This window comes from Pollicipes pollicipes, unplaced genomic scaffold, assembly GCF_011947565.3.
Source record: "Pollicipes pollicipes isolate AB1234 unplaced genomic scaffold, Ppol_2.1 Scaffold_2555;HRSCAF=2994_pilon_pilon_pilon, whole genome shotgun sequence".
In the NCBI taxonomy this organism is placed as follows: domain Eukaryota; kingdom Metazoa; phylum Arthropoda; class Thecostraca; order Pollicipedomorpha; family Pollicipedidae; genus Pollicipes; species Pollicipes pollicipes.
This window is the reverse complement of record NW_023596136.1, coordinates 6,711,263-6,734,506: the sequence shown is the minus strand read 5'-3', so window position 1 is coordinate 6,734,506 and position 23,244 is coordinate 6,711,263. Positions and strand designations below refer to the sequence as shown.

At 47.0% G+C, this 23,244-nt stretch overlaps 2 protein-coding genes across 2 annotated transcripts in view; one reads left to right on the top strand and one right to left on the bottom strand.

Annotated features, from left to right (window-relative positions):
• Nucleotides 1-23,244, top strand: part of mtSSB (mitochondrial single stranded DNA-binding protein) — a 43,366-nt gene that overhangs the window by 16,643 nt on the left and 3,479 nt on the right. The window lies entirely within an intron of this gene.
• On the bottom strand, nucleotides 814-4,111 carry LOC119103961 (transmembrane emp24 domain-containing protein bai-like). Its single transcript, XM_037227677.1, has 5 exons — nucleotides 3,762-4,111; nucleotides 3,427-3,550; nucleotides 2,789-2,859; nucleotides 2,295-2,421; nucleotides 814-1,501 (listed from the first exon to the last, which is right to left on the bottom strand). The coding sequence occupies exons 1-5, from the start codon at nucleotides 3,939-3,941 to the stop codon at nucleotides 1,380-1,382; spliced, it is 624 nt and encodes a 207-aa protein (XP_037083572.1). The 5' UTR covers nucleotides 3,942-4,111; the 3' UTR covers nucleotides 814-1,379.

Below are 23,244 nucleotides of genomic sequence, written 5' to 3'. Positions count from 1 at the left end.
ACTGAGGCAGCACAAAGCTTCGGATTACCCAATGCATGCGGAAGTGTACCTGCTCGGACTGCGTGATACTGCTAACGGTGCGCCTACTTCCGTGCACTAATACGTCCCCCCATCACGCTGCATGGAACCTCTCGTTTCGTCTCCCTTCATTCACTGCCACATTCCGCATCACGTGCGCCAATATCCTGAACACAAGGTTATCATATTGGCTCATAGATGGCAGGGTGATGCGGAGCCCGTCACGCGCATGGGTGAGCAGCAAACCTGTATTGGTGTCGACGCGGATATTTGTGCTCATTTGCTGGAACAAGGCCTGCTAAAAATGTTACCTTTATCACACACTAAAATCGATCGAGTAAGGTTGCACAGCAGTGGGCCAATGTTTCAAGGCGCTCGCTGGATGCAGTCTACTTCGCAGGATTGTGGACGGGGAAAGGGAAGCGCCTGACTTGCTCCAGAATTCGGCATGACGGCTACATCATAGCATGAAAAGAAATATAATCAGGACCTTGATACCCCACTTCCACAGCACGCACTTTTCTCCTGTGAACGAGCCAATGGCTGGATGTGTCGCTCTGGCTGAGGTAACAGCTTATGCTACATTTCCGCCGGCTCTGCCAGACTTTCGGACTTCTGGGAACGGCTCCGTGGGATTTTCTGCAATTCCAGATTTCTCCGATTTCCTCACTAGTCAGTTCGTAGCTTCGTGGCAAATCAATCGGTTCCCTGCTGGGTTCAAAGTGATTCCTCAAACCCTACGACCCCCGCTGCTTTCACCGCCGCCATTACCGCTGGCGTTCGTTGCACGTGTGACATCCGTCGAGAGCATTTATTTTCATTTCGATAGGGGTGCCGCACTGAAGGCATACCGGCCGTCACAATACGGCAACCAGTCAGCATAGAAAACAGCCAGTAGCGAGGCCATTTCCATTGCACCGCCCAGTAGCATGACGTTCGTCCTCACAACCCTACAGTTCCCGCGGGCGGGTGACCACGTCACTCCAATCAGTACACGACCTCCACCCTTACCTCCCCCGGCGCCGGCCTCGCACCCCAGACGATTCGGCGCGCGGTCCGGCCGATCCTTAAAAGCGGACTTTGTGAACACGTCGGCGTGGTGAGGGAGCACCGGCATGGACCGCGCTCTACACGGGCCTGTAGGCGAACCCAACCCCCGCTTCAATCGACGTGTGGAGCCAGCGCTGGCCACAGCTCCGACGAACGGCTGTTTCTGCCACCCGGGTCACAATGTTCTAACATGGCGTGACACTGAGTGCCGACTGAGGCCCATCCCCAGTCTTCTGTGTGAGGATGCCGCCCCTCCCCTCCCGCTATTTCTCTCCCCCGGAGATCCTCCACCGCGACTGTCGTCCGGCCGGCTAGTCGATGAGTTTCTTGGCCTTGAAGTAGCGGCGCAGGTAGAGCACCTGCCACGTGGCCAGGCCGAGCAGGCAGCTCATGCCGAACACGCTGAAGTACAGCACCCGGGAGCTGGTCGACTCTGCGGGTCCGTGCAGCTGCGGTCAGCGGGCCGGCACGAGACGGGCGCAGCCACCGAGCGCGGTGGAGGGGCCAAACAATTCAACCGTTGGTCGGCACATCACAGCGCCGTGACAGAACAAAACGAGATCGGCGTCACCATTGGATAAGACAGTAAATGTGGGCGGGCTGATTGCAAGCAAATGCACATCTCCAGGTACGTACAGAAATTGTACATCATCTCCTGAAACTTCGATTTTGAAGCGTGGGATAACTAGCCGCGCTTTAGAGCAAGCTATCATGTCTACATGCAGGAAGCCATCCACTCTCGCGTCAGGCAGGTCTTACGGGTCCCTACGGAAGCAGACCCCTCATTATCAGCATTGACTCCCTTGCGGACGATGCCTACTACCCGCTTCGACCTGTCAACAGAACCTCTTTTTTAACCGAAACACCGGTTTGAAATTGATCGCTCTTCACTGTCCTGGGCGCCGCCGGTCAGACAGTAAGCATTCTCACCACCACCTGACCGGCGCCATGAGCCGTCGCGTCATCCGTGACCTGGCCAGCGTGTCAATCATAACAGCTTCAGCATGTATATATATATATATATATATACATATATATATATATATATATATATATATATATATATACATATATATATATATATACATATATATATATATATACATGCTGATATATATATATATATATATATATTTAAATCAAGAATGTGTAACTTATGTTAATGTCTGCGGGGTGTTTCGCGAGATAGGCCTAAGTGGCACCCCCGGCCGGCGGCAGGCACTGACCGTTGGTGTCACGCATCTGCTCCTCCCGATCACGCATGTAGGCGAAGTTCTGCACGATTGCCTCTGACATGTCCTCGAGCTTCTTCAGTTGCATCTCCAGTGGCTTCAACTTGGCTGCTTCAGCCAGCTGCCCAATCAGCCAGATGTCAGGGCACACGCCACTCACGCAACCACACCAAATGCCATTCTCAAACTAATGCAGGAAGGAACCCACTATCATGCAACCCACAACTGGTTGAATGGCAAAGGCCAAATGTGGTCACAGAATGGCTACTTATTGTCACACACATGCATGTATGCATGCACCCACACATGCATGTACACACATACACACACATGGAATGATAATGTAGCACAATGCAACATTTCAACTCCCAGTACCCAAAATGAGCAAGGGTATGCCTTCCATCATGCAAAGCACAGGTCTGTGGCAGAACAGGTCACATATAGTTTTACCAACTGCAAACACACAGCATGGGAAATTAAAGACTCACCCCTTCATAGCTCTTGGCTTCAACACCATGCTTGGTATTCAGCGTGACTTCATGGACCATAGCAGATTGACCTTTGGAGATAGAAAGAGTGAGTGTTATTTAGTAAAATCCCAATTTTCTAGATGTTCAGCTAGTGTCATCAAAAACACATGGCTGTGGCAGCAGTGCCCATTCCTAATCTTTCCCAGATATTATTTTGTATTAGACCAGACTGGATTAGCAGACACCATCAGACCAGTAGCATAAAATCCATTATCGCTGACCATAAAACTTCCCAATGGACCAAAAATAATTTGTCACGAAGTGCTTGGGAAGTGTCGTAAACATCTTTAATTGTCTCTATCCACTAGCATCATGTCAGCTGCACAGACATGCATCCAGAAATACAAACCAACTGAAAAAGTTAACTTATGATGCATAAAGAAATAAATACAATGTGAAGTCTTAATATGACTACCAGGTACCAAATCACCCTGCATATCAATGCTTCAGCAAATACCAGGGTACTCATCTTGCCTGATAATTATATGACCTGCACAACAGTGTTTTTGTGAATGCTAGCACATCAATCTCAATGGCCTGAACCAAAAGAAAAGCCACCAAACCAATGTCAAAGCTTGAAGTCTCACTGGTCATACCTGCATGGACCCTTGATGCAAAACATATCTGATATGTAGTGTCCTTGTCTGTGGTGAAGGCAAACTTTCCATGCCCCTTTGCATCTGCTCTGTTGGCCAATACATGTCCATTTTGGTCCACCACCTGTTCAGAGAAAACATGTTAGGTGGAACAGCAAATGTGCCTCGGCACTTGCCATGTACCTGAAACCAGGAGCATGCATGCACTGCATAACTAAATGGTGTAAATGGTACTATGAAATGATTCCTCATGGAGAAAAAGTTTGCTATCACATGTTCAACACGATTTCGGACACAAAACATGGATATTAAACACGCTGCCTGTTAGCACCAACCTGGAAGTCCACAACTTGTCCAGGAAACTCTGAAATTTCGTACTCCCCAGTCACCAGCGTCTTGGCATGGACCTTCTCAACTAGACATTTGTGGTTATTTGGATTCAGTTGGAACATGATGCCTTCAACACATAGCAGCCCACTCAGAACCAAAAGCACCGCTTCTAGTAGCGACCGCATATCTGGCGTCCAACAAACTGTTCACAATAAGATTCAGTTGGTGGGTTAATTGCAGTATCTGGGTCTCGGGTACACAAAATAGACTAAAGGCGACTTAACATCCCGATTTTTGACGACGGATTATCACACGGCCACGAAACAGCCCCAGAAAACCCTGCGAACAAGCAGCTGCAACCCATGCAAACAACTTTCACTACACCGGTAGCGCCACTGCCACAGCCTCTTTCGTCGACGTGTATCAGAAGTAATGTGCTACCATATCAGTAAAAAATATGTTTTCCTTTACTCTTTTGCATGAAACCTTCAGTTGATCAAGACCCCATGTCAGATCCGTCGTCAGCACGATTGTCGCTGGAATGCGTGACGTCATGCGTGCTGACGGTGCGTCCAGACCGCGTTCGATCTGTCGTCAGGACGGGTTGTCAGCAGGAATGCGTGACGTCATGCATGCTGACGGTGCGTTTGATGTGTACGCTGACGGAAAATTTTCAAACTTACTTTCCCTTCTTCCTTTTCCTGTTGTTTCAGGGCACACACTAACTTTGGCTTACCGCTGACCAGGACACACTACGTACATAGTGGTGTCTGGAAGTGTGGCTTCTGTTCCGGCATAACAACTTTTATCCCTTCCGCATGTTGAGTGTTTATTCCCACTTGTAAATCATTTCAATTTCCTCCCCTCATTATAAGTGCAATTTGAAAATGTCAATTTCTGAAAATGATGGGGGGCAGGGTTTTAGAGGTCGTCATAAGGGAGCGGGTAAGAAAACTTCTCGGATGCAGTGCACGTATCTTCTTGGTTTCTGGATATCCAGTATGAATGAATAGGCATACATATATTTATATATATATATATATATATATATATATATATATATATATATATATATATGTGTGTGTGTGTGTGTGTGTGTGTGTGTGTGTGTGTGTGTGTCGTGTGTGTGTCGTGTGTGTGTGTGTGTGGTGTGTGTGTGTGTGTGTGTGTGTGTGTGGTGTGTGTGTGTGTGTGTGTGTGTGTGTGTGTGTGTGTGTGTGTGTTGTGTGTGTGTGTGTGTGTGTGTGTGTGTGTGTGTGTGTGTGTGTTCACAATACCTATATATATATAGATGTATATAGATATATATATATATATATATATATATATATATATATATACTACACTTACCACATCTTTTTAATCTCATGAGCTTAGCTACAGCAATCACATATGAAACACTGGCAGTTTGCATAATTTCTTTATAAACGCACTTGTTTCGTGAGGCTGAAGGGATGCCGTTATACCTCTCTCTCGTGAACCGGAAGGTGCAATATGCCATTTTGCGTACAATATGCCATTCTCAGCGTCTGAATTTTGTTGGTGCATATATTTATGTATTAACAAGAAAATTGTTCACAATACCTACATCAGCCGTTGCATCCCGTTTACATGAAGCTTCTTGACATTCAAAAAAGTCATTGATATACCAATGCGTTTCAGCTAGTGGAAAACAAAACCAAGCACTCCTCCACGCATCCGTTCAGAAAATGGTTTTCAACCTTTTCTTAAAGCGCTTTGGCATATGCTCTTCTCTCGATAATACCTTTCTCCGCTCACGTCATCAAACACGCATTGCAAGTGAGTTGTAATTCCGGGAGACACTGTTCCAAGGTGTTGTGTCACCGAGGGGAAAGCAACTCCAACACACTTTAGCTCGAATGTTTGGCAAATGAGACGGTCATAATGCCAATGTCACGCGCAACGCGAGTTGAATGCAAAACGTTACTAGTTCTGCTGGCTTCTCAGTTACCACGTTCGTCCGGGAATATGCAACCTGTGTTTAGAAACGAGAAGTAAAGTAACTTCCTAGCATCGCTTTGACCACGCGAGCTCTCAAGTCTTAGAACAAAAATCGTGAAGGTCAGCGTTGCAGCCTCTGTACGCCGCTCGGCGTCGGTCCCCTTGTTGATATCAGGCGGTGGCCGGCGAACGGACGAAAATGGTGACGTCTCTCAAAGGAGTACTTTTGAACGTTTTAGAATATCGATTCGAACATTAAAAAGGTAATCCAAGAGCATGTTTTGCCGGTGCAAGTTCCGTGTGTTGAGTGCTTCTTTCCATTTTCAATTCATTTTAATTCCTTCCCTCTCATTTAAGTGTTTGCTTACAACGCAAATTAATTCACTGGGCACTGCAACCACACACCACACCAATCATTGTCCCTCACTTTTTTATCATTAATCTTGGCCTTTTATTTTCCTCCTTATCTATCTTACGTCGCATTTCCCTCGAAGATAGAGACAAGTGCCCCCAAACCCCATTTAACGTGCTCGCTACCGCAAAAGCTCCTAAATCAAGCCCCGCTTCAGTCAGTAATGTCTCATCTGGTGGCGCTTTCTCTCCATGCTGACGGACTGACAAATGCGGTGTTCGATCTGTCGTTAGCACGTTTGTCCGCACCAATCATGGCCCGGTAGTCGCCCTTTGTGACGTCTCATGACCACAAAACCATGCGGCCTGTGACGTCACGCACCGGCTGACGATGACGCCATGGTCGCGTTAGATCTATCGTCAGCACGTTTGCCCTCTGGAATGTGTGACGTCGTGTGTGCTGACAGTGTATGCAATGTATGGGATGACAGGAAAGTGTTTTCCTATTTTGTTTTCCCTTCTTCTTCTACCTTTTACTGAAGTCCACACACAAACTCTGGCTTACCGCCGACCATGACACACTACGTACAAAGTGGTGTTCGGAAGTGTGGCTTCTGTTGCGGTATTGCCATCATCTATCCCATCCGTATGTTGGGTGATTCTTCCCATTTCCAAGTTATTTCAATTTCGTCCCTCTTATTTGAAATGTTTGCTTATAACACTATTAATTTACTGGGCAATGCATCCACACACCGCACCAATCATTGTCACTCACCTTAACATGGCTGCTCTTGGCATTTCAATTCCTCCTTCTCTATCTTACGTCGCATTTCTCCCAAAATTAGAGACAAGTGACCCCCTCCCCACTTGAGTTACTCGCCAACGCAAGAGTTACCAAATAAAAGTCCCGCTTTAGTTAGAGTGACTTTTTAATCTGGTAGCGCCTTCTCCTCATGCTGACAGGCTGACAAAAAATCCTGGCATCATCATCATCCGGCGCGTGACGTAACAAGGCACGTAACTGTGGTCACGTGACGTGACGTAGGGCGAATACTGGGCCGTGATTCCTGCTGACAAAAGTGCTGATGACAAATCGAGCGCGGCTTTGTTTGCGAGCGCGTTAGGTGGGTTGGGGGCACTTGTCTCTAATTTTGGCGGAAATGCGACGTGGGAAAGGTAAGGAGGGAATGGAAATGCCAATGAAAAATAACCATGAAAAGGTGAGTGACAGTGATTGGCGTGGTGTGTGGTTGCCTTGCCCATTAAATCAACAGCGTTAAGTAAACACTTAAAATTGGAGGAAGGAAATTGAAATGAATTGGAAATGGGGAGGAGCACTCAACCTAAGGATGGGATGGATGATGGTACTTCTGAAGCAGAAACTACGTTCACTTCCAAACACCACTTTGTACATACTGTGTCAGCGGTGAGCCGAGTTAGTGTGTAGTGGAAAGATAAGGTAAAGAAAGAAGGGAAAGTAAAGTTTAAAAAACTTTCCGCTCGGATCCAAACTGGCCGCTGGTGGGCAAGCTGGCCAAATGTTAGCATAGGATGCAAGCGGGCTGGTGTCTGGGCCCCCCCCCCCCCCCCCCCATCTGAGACCCAGATCGGCTGCCCATACGCTGTCATCCTGGCTATGTGCGTAATAATTTTTGCGCCGTAGGCTTACTCGTTCGGTTTTACCATGCTATGTACAAACAAGAGGGGCAGTTGGCATGGATCTCATCCGCATGGACTGCGCGTGGGCGAGGAAGCTCACGTCAACATTGGCCAATTCACTGTCATGTCACTTGAGGCAGTTGGTCGGAAGTTTGTACGCTAAGGGCATGGAGTGAGTCCTCTATTTACCTTTCAGTGGTTGATGGATCATTTGTCACGTTTGGAACTCCCCGGTAAATACGGGTGTCCCGCTGGCCGGTCGCCCGTTGGGATTTCGGCAGTGGGAAGTGGAGGTTTCGCATCGATTCGGCGGCGCAGAGGTGCCGGTCAGCGGGCCAGCTGGCTTTGCGGGCTGACTGGCCAGGTGGGTCGGCAGTACCAAGCACACCGCTAATTGCTGTCTTCTAAATCTTGGTCGGAGTTTCTGGCGGTGGCATGCAACTGATCAGATGAAGTCGCTTTCAGCTGCTTGGTGTTCAAATGGGTCCAAAAATGCCGTATTTTTCGTGTACCATTCAGCAGGAGAGCAGCCAGACGCCTCTTTACAAAAGCGATTGGAGTCTTCACGTAATTCATTCATGGTGTCATCTGCCACAATTGATGCTGATCTCTACAGCATCAAGATGGGGTGCGGGGGGGGGGCGCACCTAAGCCAAATTGCCGCCGAACATCTGTGATAATCGTTTTTCTCAAACTCGTGCTGTTTTAGACATGTTTATCTACAATGCCTCTTCGCGAGGCTTTTACATGTGTATTACGTCATCTACGCTGCAAGCATTTGTTGAGTATCACAGAGCTCTTTCAAGCCACGAAATTGTCCAGCGCAGCTCTGAGGAACGTTACACGTGCATAAGACGGTACTGATAGCCTCATTCCTCGTCGAACAACCAGGAGAAAGGATGCATGAATATTTGGTAGTGTATTCAGTATCAATACATAATGCACTAAGGCTGAAATCCACGGAGCTTCGCACCATGCAGTCTTTCAGAACTCAGTCATACACAGTGTACAGAACAATCCAAATAGGAAAGTAAGTGAGCCCACTTCTACAAAAAGTCGGCGACCAAACCTGAACGTGCATGGTTCATCATGGCCGATCATGCAAATGTGGTAAGTGCCTTTATGCTTGAAGCGTGCTAGCTTGAAATTGTTTGAATATGAGTGATGCATTATACGTGATGTGTGATATCCAGATTTAACTGAAACAACGGCTGCCCCTGAGGAGCACATACGTATGAATATGTGCTCACAAACACATTACTACCATTAAAACTTTACATGGCGACGTGTAGGCCCTTGCAACGATTTTTTGCAACTGAAGGGTATCCGCCTCCAAGCAACTCATAAGACTTTTTCCCATGAGCTTTTCCGCCCAGAATATGTTCACTTCGATAGTTTTCCGGCATGTGTTTTGCCACACAACTTGTATCTTTTGTAGCTGTCTGCATGATTAACTTTTGGCATGACAAGCTTTTGAGCATACCTATGTTGCTCTACTGTCGTTTGGCATGCAAACTTTGTCTAAAAAAATTGCCGTGCGAGCTTTTTCTGTGCGTGCTTTTGGCTTCAACAGAGTTATGGCACAGCCACCAGATGACATCCGACGGGTGTTGTCTCTGTGGACAAAAGCAAGTACAGAAAAAGCTGTGTCACAGATGTTTGCAGGTTGCAAACTTGGCATGCGTAAATTCCGCCAAGATAAGCTACGTACGGCATCAATTTCGTAATGTAAAAAGAACGAAAAATCTTCCTCGGCAAAACAGAAGTCTGAAAAAGCTCGGCACGAAACTGTTTGCATCGTAAACGTTCGTATGGATAAGTTCGTTTGCAGCTGTTTGCTAAGAATGAAGCTTGTGTAGCAAACTACCTTCGCTAAAGTTTTTGTCTTTGCAGACGTATGATGTGGATGCACGAACATTCGTCCTCAGATGTTTTTCACCGACAAAGCTGGTTTCACATTAGTGCGCACATAAAAAAATGAAATTCAGGTGCCTGATTTGTGCATGATCATGCTCAGATCACGCGGCCTCCGGGGATGAAGTGCGCGTGACGGAAATACTGACGTCATCGCCGCTTAAAGGAAAAGGGGCATTTTAACTCGCATCATCGCTTGCTATAGCTGCATGTCACATGCTATCCTGTTAACGCCAAAAAATGTGTGTAATTTGAACTTCATGAAACCCCAAACATAGCCGCACGGGAAAGCAAAAAGGGTTCGCTACAGCTCAAAACCGCAACACAGCAGGATAGTGTGTTAAAGCACATGGACGCCTGCCCGATGTTTCGAAAAACGGAATTGGCCGAAAACTGAAGGTTGTTGTGTAACGGTGAAGGGAGAGAGAAAGAGTGCCACTTAATGGTGAGTTGTGCGATGCTAATTTAAGAAATTCACGGTTCTTTGTGGCTGCCAAGCTCAAGTTGCCAACTTAAATGATGTTCTGACAGACATTTTTTCGCCTTTAGGGTTTTCCATAAGGTTGTTTGAGGCCGACGAACATTTCCCAAACTATAATGTTTCAACGAAACGTTGAATTGTTAAAAATGGCCAGGCTTCATTCTATGACTAAGAGATGAATCCATCTGTCAAGCAGTGTGTTCAGGCAATATCGGAGAGGTGAGGTGAATAATTTGATAATCGGGTGATCGACTTTTTTTACGTTCTCATAGGAACGCTTTGCATGCAAACAATCGATACTGCACCACTGATGCTTGCGATTTTTTACCTGCGTGTTTTTGTGACGCAAGTTTGTGTTGCCAGCATTGACGTTTTGCTTATGAGGCCTTCGGTAGTAGCTTTTTTGCACGTCCTTTTGCCATACGCACTTCATATCATGCGTATTACGCGCACTTGTTGGTTTAGAACTGTGCATGAATTTGACACAAATCCTTTTTCCAAGCACATTTTTGTTCTAAAAGATTTGTGTGAGTGGTGATTGATAGCAGGCTTCCAACGTTAGTATTGCATGTAACAGCAGCACACGACTGACAATCGGTGCCTGTTGGTTCATACTGTTGTGGCTTAATTCAAAACACTATTGCAATTAAGCTGTGATTTCAACCTGGAGCTGAGTGAGAATGCCCTATGCATACATGCTATTGGCCATGGAGACTCCCCCACAAGCAAGGCATGTTCCTGGGCCAGAACCACGGGAGCGGCATACATGCTATTGACCACGGGGATTCCCTCATAAACGATGCATGCTCCTTGCACCGAACCCCGGGAGCGGCAGACAGAGCCGCCCGCTGGCAGCACACCGGCGACGCCGGCAGTCAACCTGTCCAGATCCACCCTCCCATTCATTGCGCCCCGCTGTGCCTGACGCCGCCGGAATTTGGCCCTCACTTCTGCCGGCGCTGACCCACCCCGTGCCCCTTCTTGGTCGCATGAGCGAAGAAGGTTGCCAAGAATTGGGGGGGGGGGGGGGGTCAGAGGCATTTGAGGTGCTTCTTTCCATGTACCACCGCGAGCCTACTGCTAAATTATATCAGTTGTGTGGGGGTGGACTCGGTCCCCCCAAGCCCCTCCCCCAAATAACGTGATAGTTCCCTCGCCCATGCTTGGTCACATCGTCCCCGCCCCGGCGCCGGGGTTGTTTTGCTGGCGGCTGGCGGCGGGGGCCGTTGGGCTCGTTCCCGCGCGCGGCTCGGGAGGGGTGGCTGCCTTCCCCAGACAGGTTGGCGCGAAAGGGGGTGCGACTCTTGGAAGTGTTGCGCTCGCGCGCTGGGTGCATGTACCCATTTCCGTTTCGCGTGCTTTCTGTTTCATTGTGCTTTTGAGTGCCAGAGTTCCCTTTAATTGATTTGGTGTGTTTGATACGACCGGCACAACCGCAGGACCATACCATGCCATGCGGGGTGCCGTGCACCCATGTTGAATAGCAGCGAAAATCCCTCCAATGTTATGCCTTCCTCACCACCCGGTTGCGTGGAAACCCTCTCGCCCCGGTTAATGAACCTCAATTAAATGAGCTAAATCCCCGTCACTGTATAGAGCATCATATGAGGCTTATTATGTACGGGTAAGAAATCTCGCTCTCCCCCTTCAATGGAAAGGTCCTAGACGAGGCCCTGGACCTGCATAAAATCTGACATGTGCAACATCTCATCGTCTGTTTCTCCTGATGTGTTTGCGTGCAACATGAGAGCGATGTGCTATTGATGTTTTTTCAGTGTTCGTCCCCTTTTCCGTGCTTTTTTTACCGGCAGGATGATGTTCGCTGTTATGGATTTCGATGGGGGGAGGGATGGGCATCAAATCCAGCCCTTGGTTAGCTGGAGAAATGCTCTGCTGTTGAACTGCCGAAATGCTGCTGAGAACTGTGGCTGCTGTGCTCTGGAGGGCTGCTTGAGGGTTGCTACTGGACGTCCGGAAGCATTGTGTCCCCCAGCGAGCTGGCATGGCGTTCACAGGCCTCCGTCAAAGACAATTGGTTTGCTACAGTATCAGCATGCTTGGAAAAGCAGGCATTGTACCAAATGGGGTCATTCTGTTCAGCTTGTGCTTCACGTGCAATTCTGCCAAAATTTACAGCGAGGATTTCCTTGCCACAACTATTGGCAATTGCGCAAGATGAACATGGCGAAAACCCATTTGATCCGTGTCATTTCTCTGAGTACTTCCACGGAAAACATCAGCAAACCGAGTTTTGGAAACGTGATTAAGGAAGAAGTGACAACATTCTGTTTTAAACTCGCCTGGCAGTGCTTGTCCGGAGGTCGCCTTTTATTCTTTATTTCAGACATTTTTAGCAAGTGCACCTATTAAACATTGACGACTCTTTGTGTTGCCATTAGCCGCAGGCCATCCATTGTAGAGACAAAGAGCGAGTGCCTAAAGTGATATAAACTTACCCTTTAATGAGTGAGCGGATCGGAAATCACCCTCCCGAAAAATGATCTGTGTAATACATTTTTGCACTGCTATTGGACATACTTGATGTCGTTATCAACCTCGGTAAACGACTTTACATAAAATGAGTTTCTTCAGTACCAAAATCTGTGCACATGAACAATCATTCCCACTCAAGCCGTGGGGCAGTGATCCGAGGTATTGAATATCGTCATTTTCATGATCCATCTTGCGCAACACACCGCGCTACGGAGTCCCCCGCAACAAAACGGAACGGGTATCAGGAAAATGATTTCGGCGGGAGAAACTGCGGCGGCGGCACGAAACGCCGCGCTAGCAACGGCAGCACCGGCAACGCATAGCATCCGTTGAATGGTTTAGTGATTATCGCATCTAGCATGATAGCAGAAAGGTGTATGTTCTGTGCAAAGGTGCTGCTGCCGAGGCAATTTTCGTAAAATACATCATGAATAAACCTTGAACTGGCTCATTATTGACGGCATGAAGCAGTCTGCCTGGAATTACAATGGTTCATCAAACAGATGGAATCTGAAAAAATAGATCGATGACGCCTAACTGGGACCCATCTGGGGTGGTTAAAAAGGTCCCATCTGGACTAGTTATATGGGTCCCATCTGGGCTGGTTACATGGGTCCTATCTGGGCTGCTTACATGGGTCCCAGCTAGACATACCCATGTAGGCCTCAGCTGAACATGCCCACGTGGGTCCCAACTGGATAGCCCAGGTGGGCCTGAAGGCCTCAAGTGGGCCCCAGGTTGCCCATGTGAGACCCAGTTGGCCATGCTTACGTGGGTCCCAACTAGGCAACCCAGGTGGGCCCCATGTGGGTTTCAGTTTAGCTCCATATGGGTCCTAGATGGAGTGCTCATGTGGGACCCAGTCGGTTGACCATGACATGCCCACATGGGACTGAAGTGGGCAGCCCCGATGGGCCCATATGGCTGCCCATCTCGGACCCACATGGTTCCCATTTGGACATTCTAACTGGGATAATCTATCCCATCCGTGATTTGAGTGCTTTTTCTCATTCCCAATTCATTTCAATGTCTTCCCTTCTGGTTTCAAGTGTTCACTTTTAATGTTATTAATTTACTAAAAAACGCAACCAGCAAATCACGCACCACACCAATGGCTGCCACTCAGGTTGGCATGGCTTCTCTGAGTAGTTCAGTTCCCTCTTTATCTATTTATTTATCAATTATATCAATCATATCAATATCAATTCCCTCTTTATCTATTATTTATTAATTCCCTCTTTATCCTCCGTCATATTTCGGCAAACATTAGAGACAAGTACCCCCACTTCACCTTACGTACTCACCAACGCAAGAGCTACCAAATCAAACTACTAGTGCCGGCGGCAGATCGAACGCGGCCTGCCCATGGTGAAGGGTACCTGTCAGCTAAGCCCAGCACATTTGTAAGCTTTGCCCCCTCAGGGGCGGATCTATAGTTTTGTCAAGGGGGGGACATCGCGGGACATCTCGGGGCCCCCCTGGAGTTTGGGTACCGCTCCCAAAAAATATCCTTGCATTTCGGTCATTACATTTTAAGGCAAGTAGTATGTAATATATATACATATTGATGTATGCTTACACTTACTTCTTCATTCATTTAACAAATACGGAACTCGTCTTACCGTGCACAGCCCTCTACAGCATAGGCGTGGTAAGCGTGCATACACATAGAGCTCACCCATTTTTTTACAGATCATTTAAAGTGCTGCGATTTTGAGGCTAAGTGTTTCGGAACAACAGGCAAAATAAACTTGAGCTGACTGCTAACAACCATCAAAACCGAGTACGGTCTTGATTCCTAGCTTATGTAGCCACGGCTAGCCGGCTGGGTGATGTAATTATCTGGTGGCTGATGACTAATGCAGAATTTTTCCTTTGTTATTAAGGAGAGCAGCATATCTAAACATTCAAAGTATGTTAAGAACATGATGCGCTAGTAAAGTAAGTGTCACACACTTAATAGCCAACGGAAATGAGACATACGACGCCGGCGGCATGTAAAATCACGTTCAGCAATCGCGCGGAAAAATTAATCGGCGCATATTCAACTGCTGCTATCAGGCGAAGGCACCAAGGCTAAAAGGGACGGAACCTGAGCGCTCATGGGTGCCACAGGATGCCAACAATGTGGCTCCCATCAACAAGTATACGACCCAAAGAGCAAGCAAAAAGAACGCAAGACCAACGTGGTGACCCCTGAACGATCGGTAGTGCCCCGGCAGCTTGACATATAAGGCCCCGGTCATAGCACAGGACCCTTCGATCAAAGGGGAATTATCCAATGCCGTAAACTAATACCCCCGTGCGATTAAGAGTGCACGAGCTGGTTAGCAACACGAGCCTCAATAGGAGGGGTGCCGGTAGCGTAGTGGTCAAAGCGTCTGCGTTAACCACATCGCGTCCGGGAGACAAGAGGTACGGGGTTCGAATCCCCTTGGTGCCCGCCCTTCCTGCCAGGATGAGAGGTAGGCGACGTCATATAGCCTCAGCAGCTAAGTGCGTCGTAAAAGTGCCAATAACTAGCTTCGATGGGAGTGAACAGTCCTCCGCAAATGGGATAAAAGCGAGAGGGCGCTCAATCAACAGGGTCCGTGAACAGTGCCCTGGCACATTAACAGGAAGGGCCCCAACAGCAACGCAGAGCCCTCCGAGCAAATGCAAAGAAATGAAGGGCAACGTAGAATCCTCCTTAGCGATCGAAATTATCCTGCAAGTGGGCATATAGGTCCCCCGGAAAGGACATGGGGCCCCTAGACAGTGTAATGATGTTTAAGATTTCCAGTTCGCCGTTTTTCCAATCAGTGAATAATTGTTTTGACTTCTCATAGGCCGTTTACTTTTGCTTATAACTGTTCTTGGTCGCCTGAAAGTACAGAGATACCCAGTTTTGTTGCATTTTATGTTAAGAAACTGCACCTTTTCAGCCGGCGATGGGGCCCCCTCGGAGCCAATGAGCCCCTTCGGGGCCCAAGGGGGGTATGACCCCGGCCCCCCTTTGGATCCGCCCCCGTACCCCCTTCTGGTTCTTCAGCATGATGTAGCAAGTAGTATCAGAATGGTGAGCATGAGCCACCGTGGTAAATTTATTTCAACCCTTGCCAGGACATTTTGGCTTTCGACTGGTGTTTGAAGAAAATCTGTGCGGCGGTTCCTCTGGTTGGACTTGGCTGCATGCATGGCGGCGAAGTAGTGTTGTCCTGCCAGTGTGAGGTGTAGGCAGGTGCAGCCTCCCAGCGGATTTTGTCAGCGTGTATACTCAGGGCCGTTCAGCGCATCGCAAGATATTTTGGGTAAATGGGTTAACTAACTAACCCGACCGGTTAGTGTATTCCATCCTCCGTCAAGTCTCTGGCCTGTGACCCGATTCCGAAAGATGTGCAAGGCAAAAATGTGGAAAATCTGCACTCTGCGACGCATCTTTATTGGGTGCATGCACAGTCTTCTCATTTAGTGACTGCAGTACACCAAGCGTAATACATACGTCATGACCTTCGCAAATGCATACGCGACTGCCCGCTATATTGTTGAAACACTTTAAACGCCCAGGTGTGATAGGCAATGCCGGCTTGTTTTCGAGCAAGATGAGACACTCTATCAGCGGGGGTCAGCTATGAAATAGCAAACTAATCGCGTAGGTTTTGTTGTAGCAGCGCGATAAAGGCTCCTGAACAATTTTTTGGCATTCTTAAGTATCTGGCTTCCCGTTTATGACCTGTCGCTAATCGCAGACGTCGTTTTTCCCATCTTTATGGTGTTTTTCCCGTGCTTCGGCTAACCGATGTGCCCTCATTGCCTCTGTGGGTGTGCCATGGCGGGAAAAAGACGCGCCCTTGAATGTTTCTCCGGAAGGAATGACCTTCAACCTAACAAGACCGTCGTATAGCTTTGCAACAAAAGTTTCTGCGTGCGTTTGAGAGATTTGACACTCGTTCGGGCGGGGAGGTCAATTCTCCTTACCAAGATTTTTACCAAATAATTTTCGAACGGCGCGGTGTATCCGCGACAAGCTTTCCATAGCTATGGGTAAATGAGTATCATATTTATTGACAAATAAGTTAGATATACCTTGCAGGGCCACCAACCTATGACATGTCAAAGTCACCCATTAACTGTCAGCAAAGGTGATTTCTTGGGAATCGCTCAATTTGACGCCACAGCAGAGTGTTGGATGAAGCGCTTCTGAGATAGACTTCTTTGAGATAATTTTTCAGGCAATAAAACAATTGAATTTTAGATTACAGCACATTCTATTAACTTAAGGCCAAGTATAAAGGTCAGAGCGAGCTAAAAACCAATCTCCTTTTTTACTGGAGAGTTTTGCTGCATATATTTTCTAGCCAAACTCTCAGATAACTGGGGAGTTTTGAGAAGCTTTATGCGGTAGTTCATGATGCATCTTTCAAGCTGTATAACTGTGACCGCAACAGACATCTTGTATGACCTTTAAAGGTCAGAGTGGGTCACGGTCTGTTTTTAAGGAGTGCAATGTATAGCTTCATCATTAACGTGTGCTCGGCGGAGGATCAAGCTGGCCGCCTACCCCGTAGGTTTTTCCAGAATGATTTCCGAACGGCGCTGCGTAGCCGCGCCAAATTTTACAAAGCTGTAGACAATTAAATAGTGGATCGTTTAATTTACAGAGTTTGATTATGTTGTTGGGTCACTGACCTACGGCAGGTCAAAGCCAGTCCATGAATTTTGCGAAGACATTTGTACGGAATCCTTCAATCAGAAGGAACAACGGAGTGGTAGGCAAAGTCATACACCGCTGAGATAGTTTCTTAGGGAACACGACAATTACATGAACAAATTTAATTGACCTAGGGTCAGATACAGAGATAAGACCAAGGGAAAAACCAAACTGTTTTGTTAACCTAAAGCTAGTTTTGCGGGACAATTGTTGTGTTCATTTTTAATTTATTAACTACAGGAACCGCATTATCCATCTTCCATGGACCTCCTAAAGGTCAGAATAGGTGACTGACCTAAAATGATCCAAGTTAACATTTTGTTTTTAGGAAACGTGCTGTCTAGTGTAATCTTTGACGCTTATTGAAATGCAAAAATCAAAGCAGTCTTATATGTTTTTAGACACCACGACCCTTAAAAGATCAAACGAGGTCGTTGACCTTAAAGTAACACCAGTGGCTTTTTGCTCATAACAAGTATCTAGGCTGACGGTGGATACATGAAACGGGCTGGGGACACTGGATAAAAATCTGGAGTTTGACCTTGTTTGACCTTATTTGACCGAAGGTCATGACCTAAAAACCTAAAATGTTGACACGAGTAAGTTCACGCACTGGTTAACACAGCCCTTGAATCTGGTGTTTCTAGCCCTCTCAATTTCTGAGATTTCATGGGGTTAACTTGACCCTCCACCCGGGTGAAGGGTATTCAACCGGCCACCCAGGCGCCTTTTAACACTTTTCCAATTTGTTCTAAAAAAATCAAGACCATTTAAAAGGCTGTAGGTCACCATGGCCTTGTAAACGTCAAACAAGGTGATTGGCCTAAAATTAATACCAGAGACCCTTTTCTTAGAGCAAGTATCTAGGTTCAAGGCGAATGCGTGAAGAGAATGCGAGAGGCACTTGGAACACCAATGCTGAGTTTGACCTTGTTTGATCATGTTGGACCCGAAGGTCAAGATCTGCAGACCAAACATGGACCACACGGACCACAAGTTTTGACACAGCTGATTTCATATGCAGACCAACCCATCCTGTGAATTTAGTGTTTCACGTTTCGTCCTTTTTTGAGATCACAAGGTGTCAAATTGACCCCACCCGAACGAAGGGTACTCAACCAGCCACCGGGCGCGTGTTGAGCATATCGCGGACTTACGGCATCTTAGTTAAAAATAATCTCTGAAGAAGTGCACATGCAAGCGCCAGACAGAGAGGGAGAGAGAAGAGAGAGAGAGAGATGAGAGAGAGAGGATGAGAGATAGAGAGAGAGAGAGAGAGAGAGAGAGAGAGAGAGAGAGGAGAAGAGAGAGAGAGAGAGAGAGAGAGAGAGAGAGAGAGAGAGAGAGAGAGAGAGAGAGAGAGAGAGAGAGAGAGAGAGACGATAATAAGAAGGAATAAGGCTATTACTGCTGTCTTATTTGACATGTATATTTCGAGGAATTAGGCTTTTACTACCGTCTTATCAGTTATCGTATTATCTTATCTATCACATGCAAAGACATATTTTGTATTGACCAGTAGGCAACTGAATTTGTTATATCTCCCAAACAATTAGAGTGGTCCAGCTCTTAAAATCGCGGGAACTTGTGAACGGTACTATATGAGACATTCGTGCTCGTCATCCCCTGTGTTTAAAGGCATGAAACGGAGGTGCCATAATGATATCCTCACCAGTGAAAAAAGAGCAATTGCATTCTCCTATCAAAACCATCTCTTGAAACGCCGAGTATTCACAATATAACCATAATATTACACCCTCGGTGGCAGCAGAACTGTCAATCATTCCTGGACGTTTTGCGTAAGTTGGTAAATCCCAAACGCCAGAGAAACCCTGACATGGCCACTGCACGAACTGGAACTCGGGTGAACAGGAGACGTTCTTGGAGAGGAAAGTGCTGTTTAAACACTGAGGCCTTCGGTTAACCGAGAGTGTATGCCTCTCGTCGCTTGTTGAGACTTCTCACCGTGCCATATAGCGTGTTTTTGTTACTACACTGTGTTGTATAGGTTTCATCGACAAAAAGATATTTGCAGATGTGATCCGAAATAACTTGATTGCACGAATTGTTGATACTGATCTGGTTTATAAACGATGTAAGACTAGTGGTACAATGTGTAAGGACTTCAAATCAGTGCGCATGTATTTTCGACGTCCGCCAAATATTTGAGGTCACGGAATTTACACCAGCCCCATTCAGTAGCATGCCTGCTGTCTTATTCCCTGGAGTAAGAATCTGGTGGTCTTGCACTGAAAACTTGACTGGGTTAGACTTAGTCAGAAAATACGAAATTATACTCAGAATCGTATCAAAGAAGTTAGGGTTAAGCGGAGACGCACTATCTGTGAGGGCGCTGGGACCCGGGCGCAGACTCTGGCACATGCCATGCGACAAGGATGGCCTCGAGACTCGGAATCGGGCTAAAGACAAAACGAATTGGACTCAATCTCCGGCTCAGATCCTTATGGCAGGACACAAGACACTACGACGTGGTCTCGGACCAATGTCATTGGACTCGACACATGCTTGGTTTGAACTTAAACCTTCTTTTCTTAAAAGGTTCAATGTTTTCCCAGTCGGGTCACGACTGATGCATCATTTTGAGTTATCCTATTTTCACTCAGTACATTTTCTCTGACTCTCTACAAGGGCTGATCCTGACTTCCGGCCGATGCCCTTGACAAAAGGCGTAAGGTGGTGACGACCGGCTGCACTCATGAGGTTTCTTGAGATTCTTTCTTCATCAGGTTCTCCGCTTTGTTCTTCTTGAACAGCTGTCTAACCCACCCGTTGAGTGTTATTAATTCAGTCAAGTGGCACAACCGTCCGTATTGTCAGGTACAGCATTCCTCGACCTACTTGTATATGATGTTGCACTTTTAGCACCAGATATTGTAAACTTTACAAAGGCATTTCAGCTTGCCAGGCTTCCAGCTAAGCAAAATAACCGGCAGCGGGAATGTTGTCAGTTAGGTTGTCATACCAGACGATATTTCATTTCTCTAAAGGTTAAAAAGCATTCCGAATCCATGGAATATCATTATGAATGGCACTGAAATGAATATGAGGGCCACTTCAAACGAGCTTAACACCAGAATTCAACAGCTCTTCTCGTCATCATTTTCACGACCCTGCATGGTTGGAAAATTGTATATTTTGAGCCCCTGTTAACAACACTGAAGAATATTTCACCAGTCTCAGTTACATTGTCATACCAGCCGTCACCACCCTGTTACCTAGACGTGGTGTGACCGCAGAAACCGTAACAAAATAAAGGCGTGAAAAGAAGCCCGGCACCTACGTGAGACCGCCACATGCACCCGTCTGAGAAGTGCGGCGCTGGAGACTGAATGTTCCACGTGCATCGGATCCGGCTGGTAATGTCTGACAGGAGCAAGCATGGTGTACACATGGTGTGCAATGACAGCCTGAAGTCCTGCCACCACGGGTTTCGGACGGGTCCCGGCCTCCCGCTCCATCCCAGCCGCGGCCCGCACAGAGACGCCGGTCGCGGTCGCGATTTCTGGACGGGTCCCCTGACCAGACCCTGCTGCGATTCCGCGGATTCCGCTGCTCGTGATGGCCTTACGCTCAGCAGCCGCAGCAGGCTCGGCACGTTGGCTCTAGGTCAAGTTATCCAGGTAGGCGAGTTGAGCGATCGTAACTAACCCGATGCGGCTCCGTCATTTGTTTTGTTTGGGCGCTGCTCCATGCCTTATCTGTGCGCAGACGGATGGGGCGTGCTGCGAAATGTGCACGTGTATAGCCAGTCGCAGGATTATCTCCTGGTCTCTTCAGCAGCTTTTGTTTTTTAAGAGGTTTTTCTTAACACCGTGATCATTTTACGAAGTTTGGGCCTCGGCATCGGCCGCATGAAAGGCGAGTACGAGGCAATGAATGGGCCGTCCACAAATTACGTCACGCAAAGAGGGAAAGGCGTTGGTGGAGCATAACCACCGCGTAGTAAGCGAGAGGGAAACAGCTCGGCGTTACGCTGAGGTGTGGCTGCAAGCCGTTCTCAAAGTCTCTAAAATGTGTTTATGGCTACGTTACCACTTGGTGACGTTACGTTTAACATAGCGTAACTAGTGGAAAAGGAATTGTTTACACGGCGTAACCATTGCATCATCGGAGAAAGTTGGCTGAATGTGGCAACAAATGTGTGGAATACCCAAAGCGACTTGCAGCCGAATGCATCACGAAAAGAGCTGACCTATTTAATTTGTTATTTATTAAGATCGTAAACTGTTCCTTGGGAGAATAGTTTTGCTTTCAGTCCGGGGAAATAACAATATATTTTGCAGATCATGTCTCTATGCCTCTAAGTATGCGGTGGGAAATGTTATCGAGTGCCATTGGAAGCCATATCGGTCGCCTCCACGACGATCTCTGTCAGGCGCTGGAGTTCTCGTAATTCGGCTGCGCTGGTCGACGTGTGGAAGGGAACACATGGTGAGTGATCATGACAAGTCACAACCACACGAGGGGCATGGAGCGAGACTGCGGCGAGGAAGGCCAATGAAAAAATAGGATGGGCTTGTTAGAACTTTCTCAGCCCAATAATCTGTTATCGCTCCGGGTAGGACACAGAAGGTGGTGGTGATTATCATGTATATGCTTTGTGTGGTTAAAAGAGGCTATTGTAAAAATCGTTAAGTTTAGCTAGAGTAGGTGAAATGTTTCCTCCACGTGATTTTCCGGCTCGCTATTTGCTCGTGCTACTCATTATTTTAGTCACCAGTGGGTGGCAGAACCAGTCTGAATTCGCGGGGGAGGGAAAATCAGGCGTGCGTTCGCTTGATTAGTGCATTTGTGCATCGCGAATTATTACCCAAGTGCGGGTATTTGGAGATGCAGTAAAGTAGAATTAATAGTAATTATGTGATTTCGACAGAATTTGGGCCTGTAAACATCTTTTATAGCAGGAGTGAAGGGACTCACAACATCTAATGACCGCAACCTTTAAAAGTGTTTCGTGACTTATGTATTTAGCTGGCTCATGCCTCTTGTCTTTTCCAGTGTACACTGTTTTCCATCGCTTTTGTCTCGTATGTCCACATGCGCCACTTTCGTCAATTTCTGTGAGCCAGTGTCCAAGCTGGGATAGACGCGGAGGATCTATTGCATCTCGGAGTTACATGGATGGTTGCCTGATAGTGCTCGCGTGTTTGGTGAAAGTAAGCAAGGTTGATGTCACTGCTCATTTTCATCTGTATTAGTAATAAGATCTAGTCATCGGCTGAGATTCAATTTGTTCTGATCCGAGCCTCGGTGCTCAACATTTTGAACAATTGGAGAACGGTGAGTGTACCAGCGTTGACGCTCAGATGAGCTACGTACCTATCATTGATCTAATTGTGCATGAGACGTTTGTAGATTGTGGAGGCGAAATCATGTATTTTCTTTGGATCTCAAACAAACTGAAGTTTTGGGGGTCTATAAGGTGGCACTGTAGTGTCATTTTCATGATTGCATGAGTTATTAGTTCTGACTAAAATCTGTGGACCCCCACCAGCAGTGTGGTGTGACCATCATTTGTGTAAATCATTGGAGTTCTGACAGAAGTAGGCAGATGTCATTTCACAGACACTAAACCTGCTGGCAATTTTTTCCCTTACTAGTGCCATTATTTTGTGATGGTCTTGCACATGGCAAACCTGCTGTGTCCCAGATATTTTTGAAAGTTTGTGCTTTTTGTCTGAGGAGAAGGCTATTTTCCTCATAAGCAAACATTTGTTTGTTCAGTTGGAGCATCTTTTTTGCCATGTTTTGATCTTTGGTGATAACATCTGTTGTGCTGTCAGTAGTACCTGAAATTTGGTTTTGGCTCTTGGGTAGAGAACAGAAGTTCTAAAATCATTGCTTGAAGGGAGACCAAAATAGCCAAGAGAAATATGCACTGTGTGCACAACTGGCACTGTGGGACATTCTTTAGCAG